This window comes from Terrapene carolina, unplaced genomic scaffold (assembly GCF_002925995.2).
Source record: "Terrapene carolina triunguis isolate 2854851 unplaced genomic scaffold, T_m_triunguis-2.0 Scaffold62, whole genome shotgun sequence".
Classification (NCBI taxonomy): domain Eukaryota; kingdom Metazoa; phylum Chordata; order Testudines; family Emydidae; genus Terrapene; species Terrapene triunguis.
The window spans coordinates 37,665,152-37,684,706 of NW_020664413.1; the positions used below are offsets into that span (position 1 = coordinate 37,665,152).

The 19,555-nt window shown below is 44.4% G+C and overlaps 1 protein-coding gene across 2 annotated transcripts in view; it reads left to right on the top strand.

The window, feature by feature from the left end:
- The first annotated feature begins 1,984 nt into the window (after positions 1–1,984).
- Positions 1,985–19,555, top strand: part of METAP1D (methionyl aminopeptidase type 1D, mitochondrial) — a 59,774-nt gene continuing 42,203 nt past the window's right edge. For both annotated transcript variants that reach the window (XM_024210179.1, XM_024210255.1), the window contains exon 1: positions 1,985–2,043. In XM_024210179.1, the coding sequence (XP_024065947.1) occupies positions 2,004–2,043 (40 nt within the window). In that variant the 5' untranslated portion in view covers positions 1,985–2,003. The remainder of the gene's footprint in view (positions 2,044–19,555) is intronic.

A 19,555-nucleotide genomic window follows, 5' to 3' on the forward strand; every position in this document is an offset into this window, starting at 1 on the left:
TGCACTGATGGTGTTTCTCTGATTTGTAACCTATTTCTAGTAAACTACTTTTTAAACATTTGTATATGTACCCCGAGACAATAAGCACAAAGCCAGGAAATAAATAAAAAGTTTTAGCCATCTACTCTCATCTGATGGAAGTTTGCAGGAGTAACCCCCTCCCCCGCCGCCTTCCTCCACAGCTGACTTTAAGACATACTGCAAGTTTTTGGATTCTCCCCCCCCGGCCTATTTATTTCATGTCTGAATTTTGGGTTCTCCCCCTTTGCTTTTGTAGCTGCTACCATAATTGCTCCCCAATCCTCTTATTAGTTGGGTATTTGATCCCTTTGTGCTTGATATGTTTGCCTGAGAACTGTTGGATTCATTCTCTATAGTAAGTAGCTGGTTTGTTCTTTCTAGGTGTTTAATTTTTATTGCATGATGTTTGACTGTGTTGCAGTAAGTGACTGTAGATGAAGTAACTAGCTGGACTAAAATACAACTAACTTGTTTTAGTTTTAGGCATCTCCTTCATGATTCTGCATGGATTAAGCAAAGTCAAGCAGTAAGTACAACTGTGGCTCCAGTGAAGACTCCTCCCCCCACCCCCATGTGACTGCTTCATGTCCAGGGTTTGTTCCATAGCATGTTCTTACTTGATATAATCAAATGAGATAGAGAAAATTCTAAAAGTGGAAATTATACAATACATCATTTCTAGTACTACAGAGTGTGGTATAGCCACAACTCACCAGTGGATTGTAATTTCTCTTTAGGAATCACTCCGCCACACTGACTCACTTACTGGTTAAAAATTACTAGACTCTATTTTTTTGTTTGTTTGTGTTTTTTTTTACTTCCCATCACTGCCATTCAAAGCTATGAAAAAAAAGGGAGAATACTCATGACTCGAATAATAAGTGGGACTACTTCATACAGTTTACAGCAGCGTCCCTAATCAAGCTAACTTTGTTAGAAGCAAAGACTCAATAGGATTTAAATTACAGCACACAAGAGAAATTCAGCAGTCCTTTTCAATTAATATCAGCTTTAGAACAGACTCCAATGCTCCGAACAGGCCAAGCTTGCCTCTCTGTAGGCAACCAACTACTGGCAGTGTATATTAGAGGAGAAGTTTTCAAGCCCTGTTCTGTAAAGCACTCTCTGAATGGAGCTTGGAGATGGTCTGGCAGGTCCCAGCACTGCTCGTTCCACCTCCTCACTTTAAGAGCTGCCCAACCTCTCTATTATCAAGAGGAGCTTAGATGCCTGCAAAAGGGGCTGTAACAGGTGAGAGGCCAAGCCAGCTGCCTCTGGTGCTACAGCGGATTAGAACCAGGAGGCCCCAGCAGGCTCCTGACTTTCCCCTGTGAGCACTGGCAGTAATGGGGGGGTGCGGAGGAAGGGAAGGGAGGTGGTCTCAGGGAGGGCAAGTGAAAGGGCGACGGGCCACCAGCAACCCGTTCAGCTGGGGTCCCACCGAATCTGCGTTACCAGCAGCCGTGCTTGGGGCGGCAAAATTCATAGATCCGCCCCTGACTGTCGGAGAGGGCAGTGGGTGCTAGAGGCCTTGGGCAAGGAGACGAGTGACCAGGGCACATGATGACACCTGACCATGGCCCTCAGGTGGCCGGGGGGCGGGGCAGGCTGGGGGGGCAGCAGGTCGGACGAGGCGAGAGCCCCAGGCGGGCGGGGGAGATGGACAGCGGGTCGGACGAGGCGAGAGCCGGGGGGAGCGCAGCGGGTCGGACGAGGTGAGAGCCTCAGGCGGGCCGGCTCTCCTCCCACCTCGGTCTCCCGCTTCCGTTCTCAAAGGAAGCTCGGTCGGGAAAGCCGCGCTCCAGTGACCGCAGGGCCGGCTGAGAGCGGGGCAAAGCCCCAGCCGCTCCCTGCTCCGAGCCCCGGTAGGCAGAGTGGCTCGGCGGGGCTGGAACCCAGCGCCCCTGGTACGTTACCGGGGCCAGGCTACAGGGCGGGCCGCTGCCGGCCGCGCCCACGTGACCCTGGCCCATCTGTTCAAGATGGCGGCGCCCAGGGCTGTCCGCACGCTGGTGAGCGGAGGTGAGTGAGTTCCCCGCTCTGTGCCCGGCGGCGGGGGGAGTGTGGGGGCGGCGACTAGTGAATGGGTGCGTAGGGAAGGGGAGGTGGTGTGGCGTGGCGTGACGGTTTCTTTTTAAAACCCATTAACGTATCTTTCCCCGGATGCGGCAGCCTTACCAAAAACATTACGCAGAAAAATCCCTCCCCCCCCCTCCCCCCGAGACCGACTGTAACAAACCTATACAGCAAAATGCTCTTCTCTTCACACTCCCCTGCTCGAGAGACGCTAACACCCACTGCTGGGCTCCCCATGGGAAGAAGGTGTAACACACACAACAAAATCACTGATCCCTGGGAGACAGACTGTAATAAACACTGTCATTTTCCTTTTCTGAGGAGACGTGGTGTAACTCGCAACAACTTCCTCCTTTTCCTCTTTCCCTTGATGGAGAGACTGTGTCTATGCTGTAGAAATTTAGAGGAAAAAATCCCACTAGGTTTAACAGCCTTGAGAGGATGTAGTGTAGACAAGGTTTCAGTGGCTGGACCTGTTTACCGCCATTGTAGTTAATACCAAAAGCAAGTGTAACTGAACAATGGTAAAAATTGGTCCTGACATGGGAAGCTTGTGTACACTTTCCTCTGTCATGCTAACACCACATTAGCTGAACCAATAGAAATTTTATTTGTGAGTTTCTAGAGTAGACAAGGCTTTTTATAGATGTACACATACACAGAGTAAAATCCCATCTATACATTCTAGGGAGTATAAAACACACAGGAAAATATCCCTCTTCCAAAATCTTTTCAAGGGGAGGAACTTTCTTCCTATCCCTGCAGGGAGAGACTGTGACCCAAAATAACCCATTCCTACAAGAGAAACTATTCACAGATACAGCAAACTCACCATTCCCGACGCACTACCACACACAAGGCACAAACAAACCCATTCCCACAGAAGGTCCCAGTCTGCATCAGGATAACTTTCAAAAAAGTTATTCTGTTGCTAGTGCTGCATCAGCTCTACCAGAATTAGTAACTTTGGGAGCCCTAACATAAAATGGTAGCCTTCATATTAGGTACTAATATCTGTGTTTATTAAACCAGCTCTGAGCAGGATTAGATTATGCGATCTTAAAATCATATCAGGCCCAAAGTACTACTGAATGCATAATATAAATTCACAGGATAATTATTTTGCTCTAACCATTCAGTTATAATTTTAGCTGTTGTTTGTATCAGCAATAGGGTCAATATATTGACAGAAGTGTGTGCATGCATCCCAACTACCTCTTGTCTCTTTAATAAGGGTCCAATCTTGCAAACCCTTATGATTAGTCCTCACTCCATACCTTTTTCCACACTGCCACCTGTGTGCAGAATATGCTCCCCAAACTTTCCCCTTGTACAAATCCCTCCTAAAAGCACCACTTCTGCCATGTAGCCCACAAGAAGTGTCAGCCAAGACAATTTATTTTTATTTAAGTAGCATATTGATTAAAAACTATTTAAAAAAATTGTTCAGACATGCTACACACTTACCATTGCTGAGTAACTGTATAATCTTATTGCTGTGATTTCTATTGTTTTTCTCTCTGAACCCTTTGTTTTATTGTGTCACATGATAAAAGATTGGAAGCTGTTTCAGGCATAGCATGCTTTTGAGGGTTGTAAATTAATAATCCCATCAAAGTACTTGCTTGAGTAAGAATTGGTCTCTAAATCTGTAAGGAGAGAGAAATAATGGTCTTTCATAAAAGAAAAAGTACTTTCATGATGTTCTGGAAAAGTCTGTTCAATAATCTGTTACAATAACAGAGCATAAACTGAAAATATTAAAACCATTAAACTGTGACATTAAGCCAAACTCTGCATGCTTCCAACTAAAGCATAAGGTTAGAGCTAATACATAGCAAAAGTTCAGTCTTTCGTTTGCATAAGGAGCCCATATTTTTTGCCATACTTTTTGTTTTGAGTCTATCCAACAGTTTTGGTTCAGGTTTTGAGTTTGAAAATATAAAAGTCTTTATATATAACCATGAACTTTGAAGGGCAGAAGTGACAGTTTTTTCAGTGATGAATGTTTGTATCGGTAAGGAAATTTTACTTTACTCAAGTCCATAAAAAGTCATACTGTTTGTCCTTCAGATTCAAACTCTTAGTTATTTATTTTTATTCCTGGTAGCTGTTGGATCCTCCCTCTGTCATTCACATCCGTTCTTTTCCCTGAAGTATGCAGTAGCACTGCTCTGTGTATAAAGAATAATTTTTCGGCTTCTGTCTCAAATGGGTTGGGTGTTAGTGTAACAGTTTAGAGGGCTTCACACTATCACTTTTCTCTAAATTTCAGAAGCTTCAAAACCTGGCAAGGTTTTCCAGGGCTTCTAGTCTAGTGTGTCTTGCTTTGAGTGCTTGTTTCCCCAATTCTGCTTTTGCAGCTGGGACCTCTGCCATCTTGCTTGGCACTTTCTTTCTCCCTGTGGGTGCAAACTTGTGTCTGTTATCCATTTTATTGTCCCAAACTATTTTTATTTTGTTAAGATGTCAAACCTCCTCTCAGGGGATCTTACTTTATCTAGTTTCCTTGTCAGTTCTGCTTTATGAGAAGTTTGTAAAGCAAAACCACCACACAGTTTATGTAGGGCTGATTTTCCCTGAACTGGATAGACCAGTTTAACTTAATTTGCATACATTAAAAGATTGCAGTTGAGCTAAGGGAATCTATTCCACCTAAGTTGAATATAAATTACCTTAAAAAGAACAAGAGTACTTGTGGCCCCTTAGAGACTAACAAATTTATTAGAGCATAAGCTTTCGTGGGCTACAACCCACGAAGAAGTGGGTTGTAGCCCACGAAAGCTTATGCTCTAATAAATTTGTTAGTCTCTAAGGTACCACAAGTACTCCTGTTCTTTTTGCGGATACAGACTAACACGGCTGCTACTCTGAAATAAATTACCTTGTTTTGGTCAGCTGTGCCTTACTGATATCTTTTCATGGATTTTTAAATTTTTTTGATAAATTATGAAAAAGGAGTGTTCATTGTGATGGAACTGTTTCTAGAAACTGGGAAAACAAGCATATCTGAAAATCTTGGATATTGGGAATTTGAATGCTGGGTAAATACCCTCCACCAGTTATCAAAGAAACTTGATTGGGGAGCATAATTTTTTTAACTTTAGAAAATGTATTTTTTAATGTTAATAAAAGTTGAATTATTGTGGTAGGTATGCTTGTGGAAAGATAAAAAGATCTTTTATATTCTAAAAGTAAACATTACTATAAATTGATTCAAATAGCGCCAGCTTTACTGGCTGCAGAATTGCATTTTAAAACTTTTAAAACATGATTCAAACCCCTGTGCAATGAGAACTGGTTTACAATAGTATGAGTGGCCTGCACAAATGCAGGTGGGGGCAGATGCATTAGATGTACACTTTAAAAAAACTGTTTGAGACTAGCCTTACAATTGTCCTAAACTCAATTTTGCTACAAGTATGTTTGAACCATATTTAATGAGAGTTTTACAGTCAGTGAAGAGAAGATCTAATTGTATTTGCCAATTTAACAACTTAATAGAAAAGGTGAAAGTACTGTGTCTTTAACAAAGACATCCTGGATCCAAAATTATTTATTTTGTGTTTATAGCACCACCTAGATACTCTTACTAAAATCATGGTGCTAGACACTATATGTATATAGAGTACAGAGACAAGGTGGTTGAGGTAATACCTTTCGCAGGACCAACTTCTGTTGGTGAACGAGACACACTGTTTCAAGCTTACACAGAGCTCATCTTCAGGTCTGGGAAAGGTACTTGAGAGTGTCACAGCTAAATACAAGGTAGAACACATTGTTAAGCAGAAGGAGTTAACATGTTTTTGCCAGAAGTTGGGAATGGGCGACAGGGGATGGATCACTTGATGGTCACCTGTTCTGTTCATTCCCTCTGGGGCACCCGGCATTGGCCACTGTCGGAAGACAGGATACTGGGGGTATGTCTACACGACGAAATTAGGTCGATTTTGTAGAAGTTGATTTTTAGAAATCAATTTTATACAGTCGATTGCATATGTCCACACTAAGCACATTAAGTTGGCGGAGTGCATCCTCACTACCATGGCTAGCATCGACTTACGGAGCGGTGCACTGTGGGTAGCTATCCCACAGTTCCCGCAGTTTCCGCCGCCCATGGGAATTCTGGGTTAAGCTCCCAATGCCTGATGGGGCAAAAACATTGTCACGGGTGGTTTTGGGTACATGTCACCCCTCCCTCTGTGAAAGCAACGGCAGACAATCGTTTTGTGGCTTTTTTCCGCGCAGACGCCATACCACGACATTTGCCTACAGGCCTACCACCTACCGGGCGCCTCCGGAACTCGTGGGTGGATCGCTTGAGCAGGGACTTCTCCTCTCAGCACGAGTGGTCTCTTCACCCAGAGGTGGTGCACAGACTTTTCCAAGAGTGAAGAACTCCACAGGTGGACCTGTTTGTGACTTGGCAGAACCATTGCTGTCCCCAGTTCTGCTCCGGGGCGGGGCTGGGACGGGGCGCTATCTCCGATGCCTTCCTCCTGTCCTGGTCGGGCAGGTTTCTCTATGCCTTCCCCCCATTCCCACTGATAGGCAAGGTCCTGGAAAAGATAAAGACGGACAGGGCCCGGGTCCTACTGATTGCCCCAGCATGGCCCAGGCAGCATTGGTACGGAACCCTCACGGGCCTGGCAGTCGCCTCGCCGTGGCCGTTGCCGTCCTGCCTGGAAGTGCTCTCCCAGAACCAGGGCCACCTCCTCCACCCCAGCCTAGCAGCACTCCACCTCATGGCATGGCTGCTCAATGGTTAGTGCTAGGAGGAGAGGACATGCTCAGAAGGGGTTCAATGCGCCGTCTTGGAAAGCAGGCAACCCTCAACGCACCGAGCCTACTTGACTAAGTGGTCTCGGTTCTCTCAATGGGCGGATGAGCAGGGCGTTTCCCCCGTGGCTGCCCCGATCCAGCTTATTCTGGACTACTTCCTTCACCTTTGAGCCCAGGGCCTGGCGCCCTCGTCCATCAAGGTGCACTTGGCGGCCATATCAGCTTTTCACCCTCCGGTGCAGGGGCACACGATATTCTCCCCTGCTATGACTAGCTGATTCCTTAAGGGATTGGATCATCTCTTCCTGTACGTCAGGCCCCCAGTCCCACAGTGGGACCTAAACCTGGTGCTGGCCCACCTCACGGGCCCCCCGTTTGAGCCACTAACTACGTGCTCCTGGTCACACCTCTCGTGGAAGATGGCCTTCCTGGTGGCAATCACGTTGGCTAGGCGGGACTCGGAACTCAGGGCCCTGACCTCCGAGAGCCCCGTACACGGTGTTGCATAAGGATAAGGTCCAGCTCCGCCCACATCCTTTGTTCCTCCTGAAGGTGGTCTCTGCCTACCACATGGGTCAGGACATTTTCCTGCCGGTCCTCTGCCCCAAGCCCCATGTGTCCAGTGAGGAGCGCCGCCTCCACACGCTGGATGTGCGACGGGCTCTGGCTTTCTACCTGGAGCGAACAAAACCGTTCAAAAAGACCTCACAGCTGTTCTTCGCCTCGGCCGAACGCATGAAGGGTTGGCCGCTCTCCACTCAGCGGCTCTCCAACTGGACCACATCATGCATCCGTTCCTGTTATGACCTGGCAGGAATCCCCCTGCCGTCTATTGTGAGGGCGCACTCAACTAGGGTGCAGGCCTCGTCGGCTGCCTTTTTGGCCCATGTCCACATCCAGGACATTTGTAGGGCTGCTACGTGGTCTTCAGTTCACACTTTCACCTCGCATTATGTGATCGTCTCCCAAACCAGGGAGGACGCTGGGTTCGGCAGGGCCATGCTCCATCCCGAGAATTTGTGAACTCCTATCCACCTCCAACAGATATAGCTTGGAATCACCTATTGTGGAATACACATGAGCAATCACTCGAAGAAGAAAGACAGTTACCTTTTCCGTAACTGGTATTCTTCGAGATGTGTTGCTCATGTCTATTCCACATCCTGCCCTCCTTCCCCTCTGTTGGAGTTGTCTGGTAAGAAGGAACTGGGGTGGGGGGAGCATGCAGCGCCCCTTATACCATGCCATGGAGACGCTACTCCAGGGGTCGCTAGGCCTGCTCCCCTACGGGTACTGGCAAGCACACACACCTATTGTGGAATAGACATGAGCAGCACATCCCGAAGAACACCAGTTACGGAAAAGGTAACTGTCTTCTCACTAGTTATCCAGTCACCATAGAGCCTTTCAGGCTGGAAGAGATTTGAATTTCTAATAAAAAAAAAAATAGGGGTAGGGAATTGAGTCAAGGGAGAGAATTATTCCAGGAGTGGGTGGGTCAGCTTGGTCCCTTCTGACCTTAAAGTCTATGATATAATTAAAATAAAATTAAAATAATAATAAAACCAGGCCTTCGGTATGCACTATAAAGAAGGAAAAAACACTATCTCCAATGCTTTTTTTTTTCCTTTTCCCCTTTACACTCTCCCCAACCCCTCTTTTTTTCCTCCCTACCACAGGCTTTGGCTTAATTTCTCTGAGGCAAGTGAGAATTAATGGTTTGACTTCAGCACCTGCCTCTAGTGACACTATTACAGAATATTCCTGTAAACTCTAGTATGCTCACCACGTACTTGTCTTAATTTAGATGAAGAAAATTTGAGGGTATCTTGCAATGGTAGTATCCATAGATCAGATTCCTATATTCTACTTAAGCTACCATATGTTGTGAAGATACAATATATTGTGAAGATACAGTGTGTAATACTAAAGATACAGCATATATGAAATGCTTAGTTATGGTCACATCTAATAATAGTTATGCAGCTGGAAAACAGACTGATTTCTACAGGATGCCCATATCCATATTTATCTTTACCTAACAGGCATGGAAACTTGCAAGCTCCAATTACTCTTCTGAAAACCTATTATTCCTACTGTTAGCTAAGGTTAGCTGGGAAAATAAAGCAGCTACAAACTATATTTTCCTCTAATTATATCCCCTTACCAGTGCTTATATCAGGGATCGGCAACCTTTGGCCTGCGGCCCACCAGGGTAAGCACCCTGGCGGGCCAGGCTGGTTTGTTTACCTGCCACGTCCGCAGGTTCAGCCGATCGCGGCTCCCACTGGCCACAGTTCGCCTGCGAACGCGGCAGGTAAACAAACTGGCCCCCTGGCGGGCCCCGGGCCAAAGATTGCTGATCCTTGGCTTAGATTTTACATTATTAAAACTGAAAAAATAAAATCTAAAATATCTAATTTACTCTTCACTGTTTGTTGTTTGACTTTCTGATAGAGATAGGCCCAACTTGTCCAGATTAGAATCTGAACTTCCTCAAAATTTAGGAGTGTTTGAATCCAAGGTTTAGGTATTTGCCCATTTTTATTACATCCATCTCGCTCGACTGAATGATGAAACTAGATCACTCAGTTTCATTTTTTGATTCTCCTAACCTACTACAATGATGTTTGTGTTTCCAGCATTACAGGGCCATGTTAAAATGAACAAAACTGTTTTTACTGACATTTAAACAAAAGTATAATGGGCTTAAAGTAAGATGACTGTGCTCCTTTAAAACAGAGACCAGCTTTCTGCGTTTTGATAGTATCTTCATTTCACTTTAGCTTTCACACTGAATTTCATTCTTTAGTCCTGAAGTCACTTATAACAGTCGTAGGCAAAAATATCACAATATATGTACCAGAGGAGTTCTAATATACCATGTCACATATGTTGTGTAGTCCTGGAAAACTGTTTAATTCTAACAAAATTCCAAGTTCGTTTTGTGCACTCTCAAGGCTGAAAGAGGCAAAAAACAATCAAGCAAGCAAACAAAAAGGCCAGCATTCTGATTTGTATTTGGTAAGGTTGAAGTCTGAAGTTTTTGTCTTTAAATGGTGGCATTGTTGTGGTATTTCCACACATTCTCTGTAAAATCTGGCCGCAGCTGAAGTAGAACCAGAAAGAAAGTAGTTTTCTTGTTTTAGATCCAATCAGGGCCTGTGCAAGAAAGTTTTGCGCCCTAGTCGAAACTTTCACCTTGCGCCCCCCCCCCCCCCAAGCCCTGCGGCAGCTCCCTTCCCCCCCCTCTGCCCTGAGGCGCCCCTCCCCTGCGGCAGCTCCCCCCGATCCCGGGAGCCGTGCGGCAGCTCCCCACCCCAGCTCACCTCTGCTCCGCCTCCTCCCCGAGCACGCCGCCCCCGCTCTAATTCTCCCCCACTCCCAGGCTTGCGGGGCCAAACAGCTGATTGGCGCCACAAGCCTGGGAGGCGGGAGAAGTGGAGCAACGACGGCGTGCTCAGGGAGGGGGCGTAGCAGAAGTGAGTTAGGGTAGGGAGCCCTCCGGCGCTCCCCCCCCCCCCCCCCCCGGCCCCCCCCCCCCCCACGGCAGCTCCCCACCCCCCCCTTGGAGGCGGGAGAAGTGGAGCGGCCACTGCGCTGGGAGAGGGAGTCTGAGCCGCACGTGTCAGCGCGCCGCTGGCAGCCCAGCCAGGAATGCTGTAAAAAAAAATTGGGGGCACCGCTTTTTGGCGCCGCCAAATCTTGGCGCCCTAGGCAACCGCCTAGTTTGCCTTAATGGTAGCACCGGCCCTGGATCCAATCCAATACCAAAATCTTGGGGGAGGTGAGGGAGATCGGTTTTAGATGTAAGAATTAAATTTTCTTCCCTCACCCCCTGAAATTCAAAAGATTTGGATTTGAGGTTGTGGTTTTTGACTGTCTTGAACCAAGAGCAAATGAAAACAAAAGCTCACAGTTTTCAACATGAGGAGTGTTAACAGTCACAATTTTGCTGTCCCAACACAAATTAGATACTCTTTTAAAAGCAACAAATGTTATTTTTCATGATCTGTATCTTCAAAGGATGTTCGTTTATATTAAAACTGTTTCTAGAATCCATAGCTGCAGGTAATTTTCATAATTGTCAGTTTGTCTACTGAGGTACAAAAAAATTCAAATGAACACATTTTAATAGCATTTAGAAATTGTTTTTAAAATATTTTAATGAAGGAAGGGAAGAGTAGATTCCATTGCTTATTTGTTTTTTCATGCCACTTTACTGGATGGTGAGATCTCGAGGCTTCAATTGTTTTTTGATGGTTGTTGCTATTGTAGCAACTGAAAGTTACTGAAAGTATACAAGGAGTTGTCTGTGTTGTGTACAGTCTCTGTTTCACAGTTGTGGCATCCTGTAGAAAGAGACTGTTCGGCTAAAGTAGTGTTTTAATTTCATTTTTTAGCTTTTAGTTACACATGTCTGGCAGGATCCCTGACCACTGCTGTTACCTGGTGGCGCCTAGACTTCATCAAGCAGTCTACCTGGATCTAGGCCCAGATGGACTGTTGTAACTGATGAACATGATCCCCTCTGTTAAGGAATCCAAGATCTATACTACCAGAATTCCCAAGGAAGTTGAAAGAAAACTGTGTTCAAGCTTTGGCTCTTGCTTTTATTATTTTATTTGCTGGTGTTACATGGTATCCTGTTATACCCATGGGCTAGTGAAACCTCTTTTGGGTTTTTGGTAATTAAGGAGAAAGGATTCTTTTAAAATAGAATAAATATAAAAACAGTCAACAGTTTATTCAGTGAAAGAAGTTACTTTGACATCTCTTGATTATTGCTTACCAAAAAAGTGACAAATTATTAAATAAAATAATAAATATGTTACTTGTAGCTCTGGTGTTATCCTGCTGATCTTTGACAATATTACTACCATTGTTTATACTAACAGAATTTAACTGGTAGACACAACTACATTAATTTTGTTCTTACATGTTTTATTTCTCTAGTCTGGTTCATATTCTCTTTAGACATTATACATATATATTATTATTAGCTGCATAATATTATCTTGGTGGATCTTTCATTAGAAAATATTTTAAAATTTGTTATGATTGCAGGGTGAGTGTTAGCATTCAATGTAATTAAACTTAATTGCATTTCCTGTTTGGTTTATTTTTAGTTTGCTTCTACATGCCTTTATTTTCACCTGGGGCTGTAAGTTTGTTGTGCGTATATAAGGAAAATATGGATTTGGTATGGCAGAGGCAGAAGCCATAAGATTTTGTTTAAAAATAAGCCATAATTATAACTTCAGGCCATACTACTTTAAAACAAAATAAAAACTACTTTCGTTTTAGAGGATGCTTTGTAACTGTTTGCATACTCAACAGCTGCCTCTTCATGTTGTTTAAGACTGTCTCCTTGCTGTGTTTTTTTTTTTTTTCTTTTTTCTTTTTTTTTTTTATTTAAAGTTTTAGAGGGCCAATAAGAAGTGGCCTTTTTTCCTTGTATCAACTGTTCTGTCCAGGTGAGCCCAGGCATCCATTCAGAGAACATTCATTACTTTTCTGCCTGTGACACTTCCTGGGGATGCCCAGAGGTGTGAGCAGGGATCCTAGTTGTACATGATAAAAAACCCAAATTTCTCTGTGTTTTTCCGTGATTAAAGTGAAAAGCTGAACTTTAGTTTCCCTCGACTGGGGCTTGGACTATCATGTACGTGCTTCATGAACAGAACATCCCAGCCAAGCCTGGCTATAATACGCTGGCAGGATTTGGGGTGAGCTTCAGTTAGCACAGAGAGCTGGAGAATGAGGCTCGGATAAACGGGGTTCTAGTGTATATGGTTATTATTTTTCACAAAATGTAAAAACTAAGGATTCTTTGTAAAAATGCAAATTCTACATTTTTCTGTGGCAAACAGATTTCTAGAATACCTGTTTGTGAGGCATCTTGCTACTACCCTTAGTGCTGCCCTTAGTGTGAGGACACCTTGTCTGTTCCCGCTGGGGTCAGCTCCCTGACTCCACCAGCTACTGGCAACGCTAGCACTCACAGGCCCCTCTCTCTTTCTTCTTGCAGGCTACTGATAGGCACACTCCAACCCCTGAGTCCTCTGAAAATCCCCCTGCAGTGTCCAACCCCTAATCCACTAAACATTCTCAGAAGTACAGTAACTCCTCACTTAACGTTGTAGTTATGATCCTGAGAAATGCGACTTTAAGCGAAACGATGTTAAGCAAATCCAATTCCCCATAAGAATTAATGTAAATGGGGGGGGGGGGTTAGGTTCCAGGAAAAAAAAATTTCACCAGACAAAAGACTATATTTTATATACACACACACACACACACACACACACAGTATAAGTTTTAAACAAACAATTTAATACTGTACACAGCAATGATGATTGTGAAGCTTGGTTGAGGTGGTGGAATCAGGGGGTGGGATATTTCCCAGGGAATGCCTTACTGCTAAATGATGAACTAGCACTCGGCTGAGCCCTCAAGGGTTAACCCATTGTTGTTAATGTAGCCTCACACTCTACAAGGCAGCACAAATAGAGGGCGTGGAGACAGCCTGGCAGACAGAGACACACACCCTGTGTGTGAGAGAGATGCGCATTGCCCCTTTAAGTACGCTGACCCCGCTCTAAGTACATTGCCTTTTTAAGTAGATCAGCAAGTTGAGACACCAGCTGCTGCCCGCAAGTTCCCTCCGTCTTGAGCCCTGTCGTGTTGTTCCCCCCGCTCTATGGAGATGGGGTAAGCAGGGGGGAGGGGGACACCCTGACATTAGCCCCCTTCTTCGCGCCTCCCTCCCTCCCTCCCCCCCTCCCACAACAAGCAGGAGGCTCCCGGGAGCAGCTCCAAGGCAGAGGGCAGGAGCAGCACATGGCAGTGTGGGGAGGGACAGCTGAACTGTCAGCAATTGATAACCTGCTGGGCGGCTGCCGCACAGGGAACTTAGGGGAGCAGGGAGCTAATGGGGGGGCTGCTGGTCCACCCTGGTTCCAAACCCCCACCAGCTAGCTCCATAGGCTACTCTTTCTGCAAGCAGTGGACAAAGCAGGCAGCTGCCAAACAGTGTTATAAGGGAGCACTGCACAACTTTAAAGGAGCATGTTCTCCAGTTGATCAGCAATGTAACAATGTTAACTGGGACGACTTTAAGTGAGGAGTTACTTATACTGTTCCCAAAGGAATAGTTCACGGTCACCACAGCTTACTGGTTAGACAACATCTTGGCTTAACCTTAGATTTGTTTTGAGTTAAAACAAATATAAGACTATTTTACAAAGAAAGAAGATTGAAATGATAGCAAGCAGAAATATTTGAAACGAAGAGTTACATATAAAATAAAATCATAACATACATAGTAGAGCCCAAACTTAACTACAGTAATAGGACATTATTATGTTATAAAAGCAAAAGCTCACCCCAAATCCTTCCAGCTTATTATAGCCAGGTTTGGCTGGGATGTTCTGTTCATGAAGCAAGCCCACTGTCTGCTTACTTCCTAGGTAAAAGATACCAGGGTGGTCCTTTGCAACCCCAGATATATCAAAACAGTCCTTTGAGCTTTGTCAATAAACCGGACACCCTCCTGCTGTGTGTTCCTTCCTGTAGATTTTATCATCTCTTGTTAATTTCAGAATCTTGATTAGCTGGTGGATTAATATGCAGATAGGCATCCATTGCAAAGTATACAATACTCAGTTTGCATATAGCCCACAGATAGATATGCAGACCCTGCCTGCCTGAAAGGAACATGTATGTCTCCTGGTGACCTGCTTCAACTCAAAGACCTTAATAACACAATTTGAAATATAGGTACATAACTCCTTAAATACTATCTTTGCATACATTTTGGAATGGTTATAATGACCAGGATGTTACTGGCTCTCAGTAGAGACCTCACATGGCATCCTTCAGTGAATTATTATGCATATAACTGATCCAGGATCCCTGTGAAACTCTGTGTGCTCCTTGAGCCCTCTGCCAGATGAAATCAAGAGGTTCCTGGTTTGCACTGCCAAACAGGTTTTAATCCCCTTACTCCCTTATCTTTTCTCATACATATTCATTGCACTAACTGTTTATCTCATTGTGCACTTGTACATATACACCTCTACCTCTATATAACGCGACCCAATATAACACGAATTCGGATATAACGCGGTAAAGCAGTGCTCCGGGGGGGGCGGGGCTGCACACTCCGGCGGATCAAAGCAAGTTTGATATAACGCAGTTTCACCTATAACGCGGTAAGATTTTTTGGCTCCCGAGGACAGCGTTATATTGGGGTAGAGATGTAATAATTAAGTAGGAGCTTTTCTGATAGCCTGAGAAATATCGAAATAAGTGTTCATAACAGCAACCACCATAACATTTGACAGGCTAAAGGTGATCTGTGATGAGAAAAAATTGGGCTTGTGCCCATTTTTCCTTCTTTGATATATATTTATTTACAAAAAAAGCTTTTTAAAAATGTGGGTTTTGTTTATTCTGGAAGACTCTACAGTGACTGGAGCACTTGTGAAGTTATGGTATCACATGAGGCAAGAGGCTGAAATTTGAGCTGTTGGGAGGGGAAAGAATTGTCAGTGCTTAAAACTTTTATTTTTACATATTTAACTCCAATGTCTAACAAACATTTTGGAGCATATTTTAACACCCGCCTCCCCACCCCTTCAAGTAGACCAGTCTTGATGTCCTTAATATTTCTCAAGTAAAAAAACAGGATAACCACAAAGAGGCCATAATTCCATTAAAAAAAAAATCCATTGCAGGTGTACAATAATGGGGAGTTGTTGTGGCTGCTAGATAAAGGTAGAGCCATGCTCATCACAGAACTGTGGATAATTACGGGAGGTCTGAGACATTAAGCGGAAGTTACTTTATTATTTGTAGTATGGTAGTACCTGGAGGCCTTATCTTAGATTGGGGCCCCTAACACTAAACCTTATAAGAACATATAATCCCTGCCTTGAAGAGTTTATATTCTATATAAACAAGGCAGACAAAGCATGGGAGGGAAAATATAGGCACAAAAAGATGAATTGACCATGACCACAGTCACACAGTAGATCAGGGCAGAGCTTGAAATAAAAACCAGCTCTCCCAAGTCCTTTTCCACTGCCGTGTCTATGGGACCACCCTACTTCTTTTCAGACATGATAAGAGATCTTGTTATCCTGCCCAGCATCCCCTTCTCCTTTCAGGTTCTCCTTTCCACTGCTGTACATCTGTGAAAGGTGTGATCTGAGCACAGGACTAGGAGCTGAAAATCCTTGGATTCTGATCCCAGCTCTGATAGTATGTGGCAATGGACAAATCACTTAATCTCTTTGTCTGTTTCTCCACTTACAGAATGGAGATGTTTACCTATCTCACCAGTGTGCTGTGAAGGTTAATGATTTGTTTGTAAAGTACTTGAAGATGAAAAGCGCTGTAAAAATGCTAACTAGTAGTATTATGTGTGAGCTCTTCATAAGTGCATAATGGCTGTTTGCCTGCACAATATTTAAAGCAATTTGTAACACCCCAAGTATGAAAGGCACTACATGAAATCAAAGTCTAGTTTTCTGTTGTCATTTACAAACGTTCTCTCATATTTTGTGTCCAGGAGTTTTTAACATGGAAATTAGCCCATACCTCCCTTCTCTGCTGTCTATAGCAAAAATCTGAACTTCATAATGGTTTTTAAAATTGAACAATAGGAACTCTTTTTCAGAATTGTGAAAGTTAGATCTATTTTCATTCAGTTCCCTTCTTTCTCCCTCACTGCACACTCTTGTTTCTTCCTTTCTAACATCTCTCAAATGTCTCATCTCCTTCCTTTCTGCCAAAAGCCTTGTCCACCTCTTGCCATGACTGCTGTAATCTTTCCCACCCCAATGGCAAGCTCACCTTCTGTCCGTCTGAAAGGCTGCTACTAAAATCCTCTTCCTCTCTTGTCACTTGCATCATGTCTGTTCACTGGCTCTCTCCTCACCTTCCATGTTTATCATTATGGCAGTGCTTAAAGGCCAACCAAGAAGATGATGGAGAGGGAGGATTGGGGGAAGCAGCCAATCCGCAGAGGGCAGAGAAAGTCAGAGAAGTTTCTACAGTTTTGACTGGAATGTCCAAATGTGAAAAAAGTCCCTGCTTTGGCTGCTTGTTGCTACTGGCTGGAGTCTGGCTGGCTCCTCTTTGCACCTTTTCCCCAAGGCTGTTGTGTGCGGGAGAAGCACCACCTGGATCCTAATGCCCCTAGAGCATATGTGGGAAGTCTCCCCTGCACAGTTCTGGGTCCAGGAGGTGTAGCATGACTAATTACTGTCTTCTTGTCACTTTCTGCATTATCTCACTCCCACCACCTCATGCTGTTTGCTCCACCCAAGACTTCTTTCTATCCTCCTTCCACGCTTGGTTTTGTGTCTTCTTCCATGATGCATCCTGTCCTTGGAACCGTCTTCCTTTTCTAGTGCACCAAATGACCACATTCAGTTCATTAGGATCCCTCCTTGAGACGCAGTTCTTTTGGATATCCTGCCGACAGTAATCCACCCAGGAAGAAAACAACACAACAAAACTCAAACCAAAAGCAACACTGCACCACTTTTGAGACTGGACCTTCTGGTTCTTGATCACCTTTATGTATTTGCACTGTATGGTCTGTCCAATTTAAATGGTAAACTCCTCAGCTTAGCAGCCTCATCTTGCAAACTTTTATTTTTGTAAGTATGGGTTTTCAGGATCAGGATGTAAGTATTAAAAAAACAACAACAACAAAACAAATGCTCCAATCTTGTAAAGACATGTTTATAATTACTCACGTGAGAAGTACCACTGACTTCTCTAATACTACTTGTGAGCAAAGTTGTGCACTTGTGTAAGTTCTTTCAGGACTGGAGGTGGGTGGAATAGAAGGCAGTAAGTATCTCTACTGAGCAGAGTTAAGGTTCTTTGGATTTTTGCACAAACAAAAAATTCCGGTCTGTGGCTGTGTTACTAGCTAGTCTATTAAGCAGTGTCAAAATTGTTTGTTTAAACTTAGTTATTTCCAGTTTTTAATGTGTTTTAAATGAACTATGTACAAGAGTAACCATCTTTGGAGTAACACTTACTGTTACTTAGTGAAGTTTTACTGTTTCATTTCATTTGTGGAAAGTTGAGAGACCAAGAATACTAGCACCCTCTAGGCTATGCTTTGTAACTCTCCATTCAGTTTGTTTTATGCTCTTTAAGTAAGCGCAAGGACATGATGAATCCTACTCAGATAATTGCATTGGTGTTTAATGTATGACTTTATTGAACTGACTTTTTCAATTTAAATAAATGACTTCAGTAATATTGTTGTTGCATCTAATATCACCATTAAAAACTGACAGATGCTTGAGTTTCAGGGTCTGGGGGCATAACTTTATTAAAGCCTGTACAAAAGGACAACTTTATTAAAGCCTAAAGAAAGTTTCCCAAACACTTCTTAGTCTTGCTGTCACAGTTAAGATCACTGCAAAGTAAAGAACCAATCACTGTAAGCTACTAACTCAAGTAGCATGAGTTGTGGTCCTCTGCTACAGCCCTTGTGTCAAGCCTTCCTCCAGGGCTATTAGGTTCTCTGATAGGACAACCCTTGTACTTGTGCCTGCTCCCATGCTCAATTTCCCACCTCTGTACATACCACAAGGTCTCCCATTCCAAAAACAATACTCAAGTTTGGAGATGGGGCTAAAACAACACGTCTCCCTCCACACTGTCAGCAAAACACAGCTGTGATTCCCACTGATTCCTGGTGGGTAATCAAAAACTTTTCACCGACCACAGATATTCATAAAAGTTATAATCAGTCCCCGTGTCTTATAAATGCAGCCCATTCTCTAAAAAGATCTGGCCAACTATAGCTCATCTGATGTTGTTTAATAACACAACCCTCGCTACTGAAACAAAAAGGTGTGAAATATTTTATATATTGGACTTGCATATGATCTTAACAATGTGGGAAGATCTGACATTCCAGGGTGCAATCCAGATGAGTGAGGGACTGTGGCACCCCTGCCTTGGAGCCTTGGATGCCTTACAATGCTTCAACTTTCCCAACCTAAGCGCCTCACAGACGGCAAGCAGGTCACTCCCGGAGTGTCTGTGTATAGCCACAGTCCTGGTTTTGCAATTCTGACTCCAGCATCCTGTCAGTAAACACCAGCCAGACTCTGGCTTCCAGCAGCCTTGGTTACCATATGCAGGGTGACCCCCAACTCACCCCCAATCCTGGATTTCCCCCCAAAAATGTGTATTCTGTACTGCGCTGTCCAGCCCTCTCCTGAACAGTTCAGGTAACAAAGGGCCGCTGTCTCTGTAACGGAGCAATATACAACTTGCCACCTGTAGTGAGGCGGAGTGGCCTCCCATGGACCTGGAGGGGGAGCCCTGGTGGGTGGAGCCAGGCCAGTCAGGACAGGGCAATGAGTCTATAGCTCTGGCCTGTGTTCAAGGCTGAGCAGTAAACACAGTTAAGGCACCCAGGCCCTTAGTCATGGCAGGCAACAAAGATCTATGGCTCGGGCCTGTATTCAGGGCCGAGCAGCACCGGGTTCGGCGGATGGCCGACAAGCACTGGCTTCTTGGCCTAGAGAGGGGAAGACTGCCACCCCAGGGTTGGGGTGAAAGGGGGGCGCAGGCCACCCACTCCACTGCACCCCAGTCCAGGGCCCTAACAGTGACAGTGGGATTTGCCACT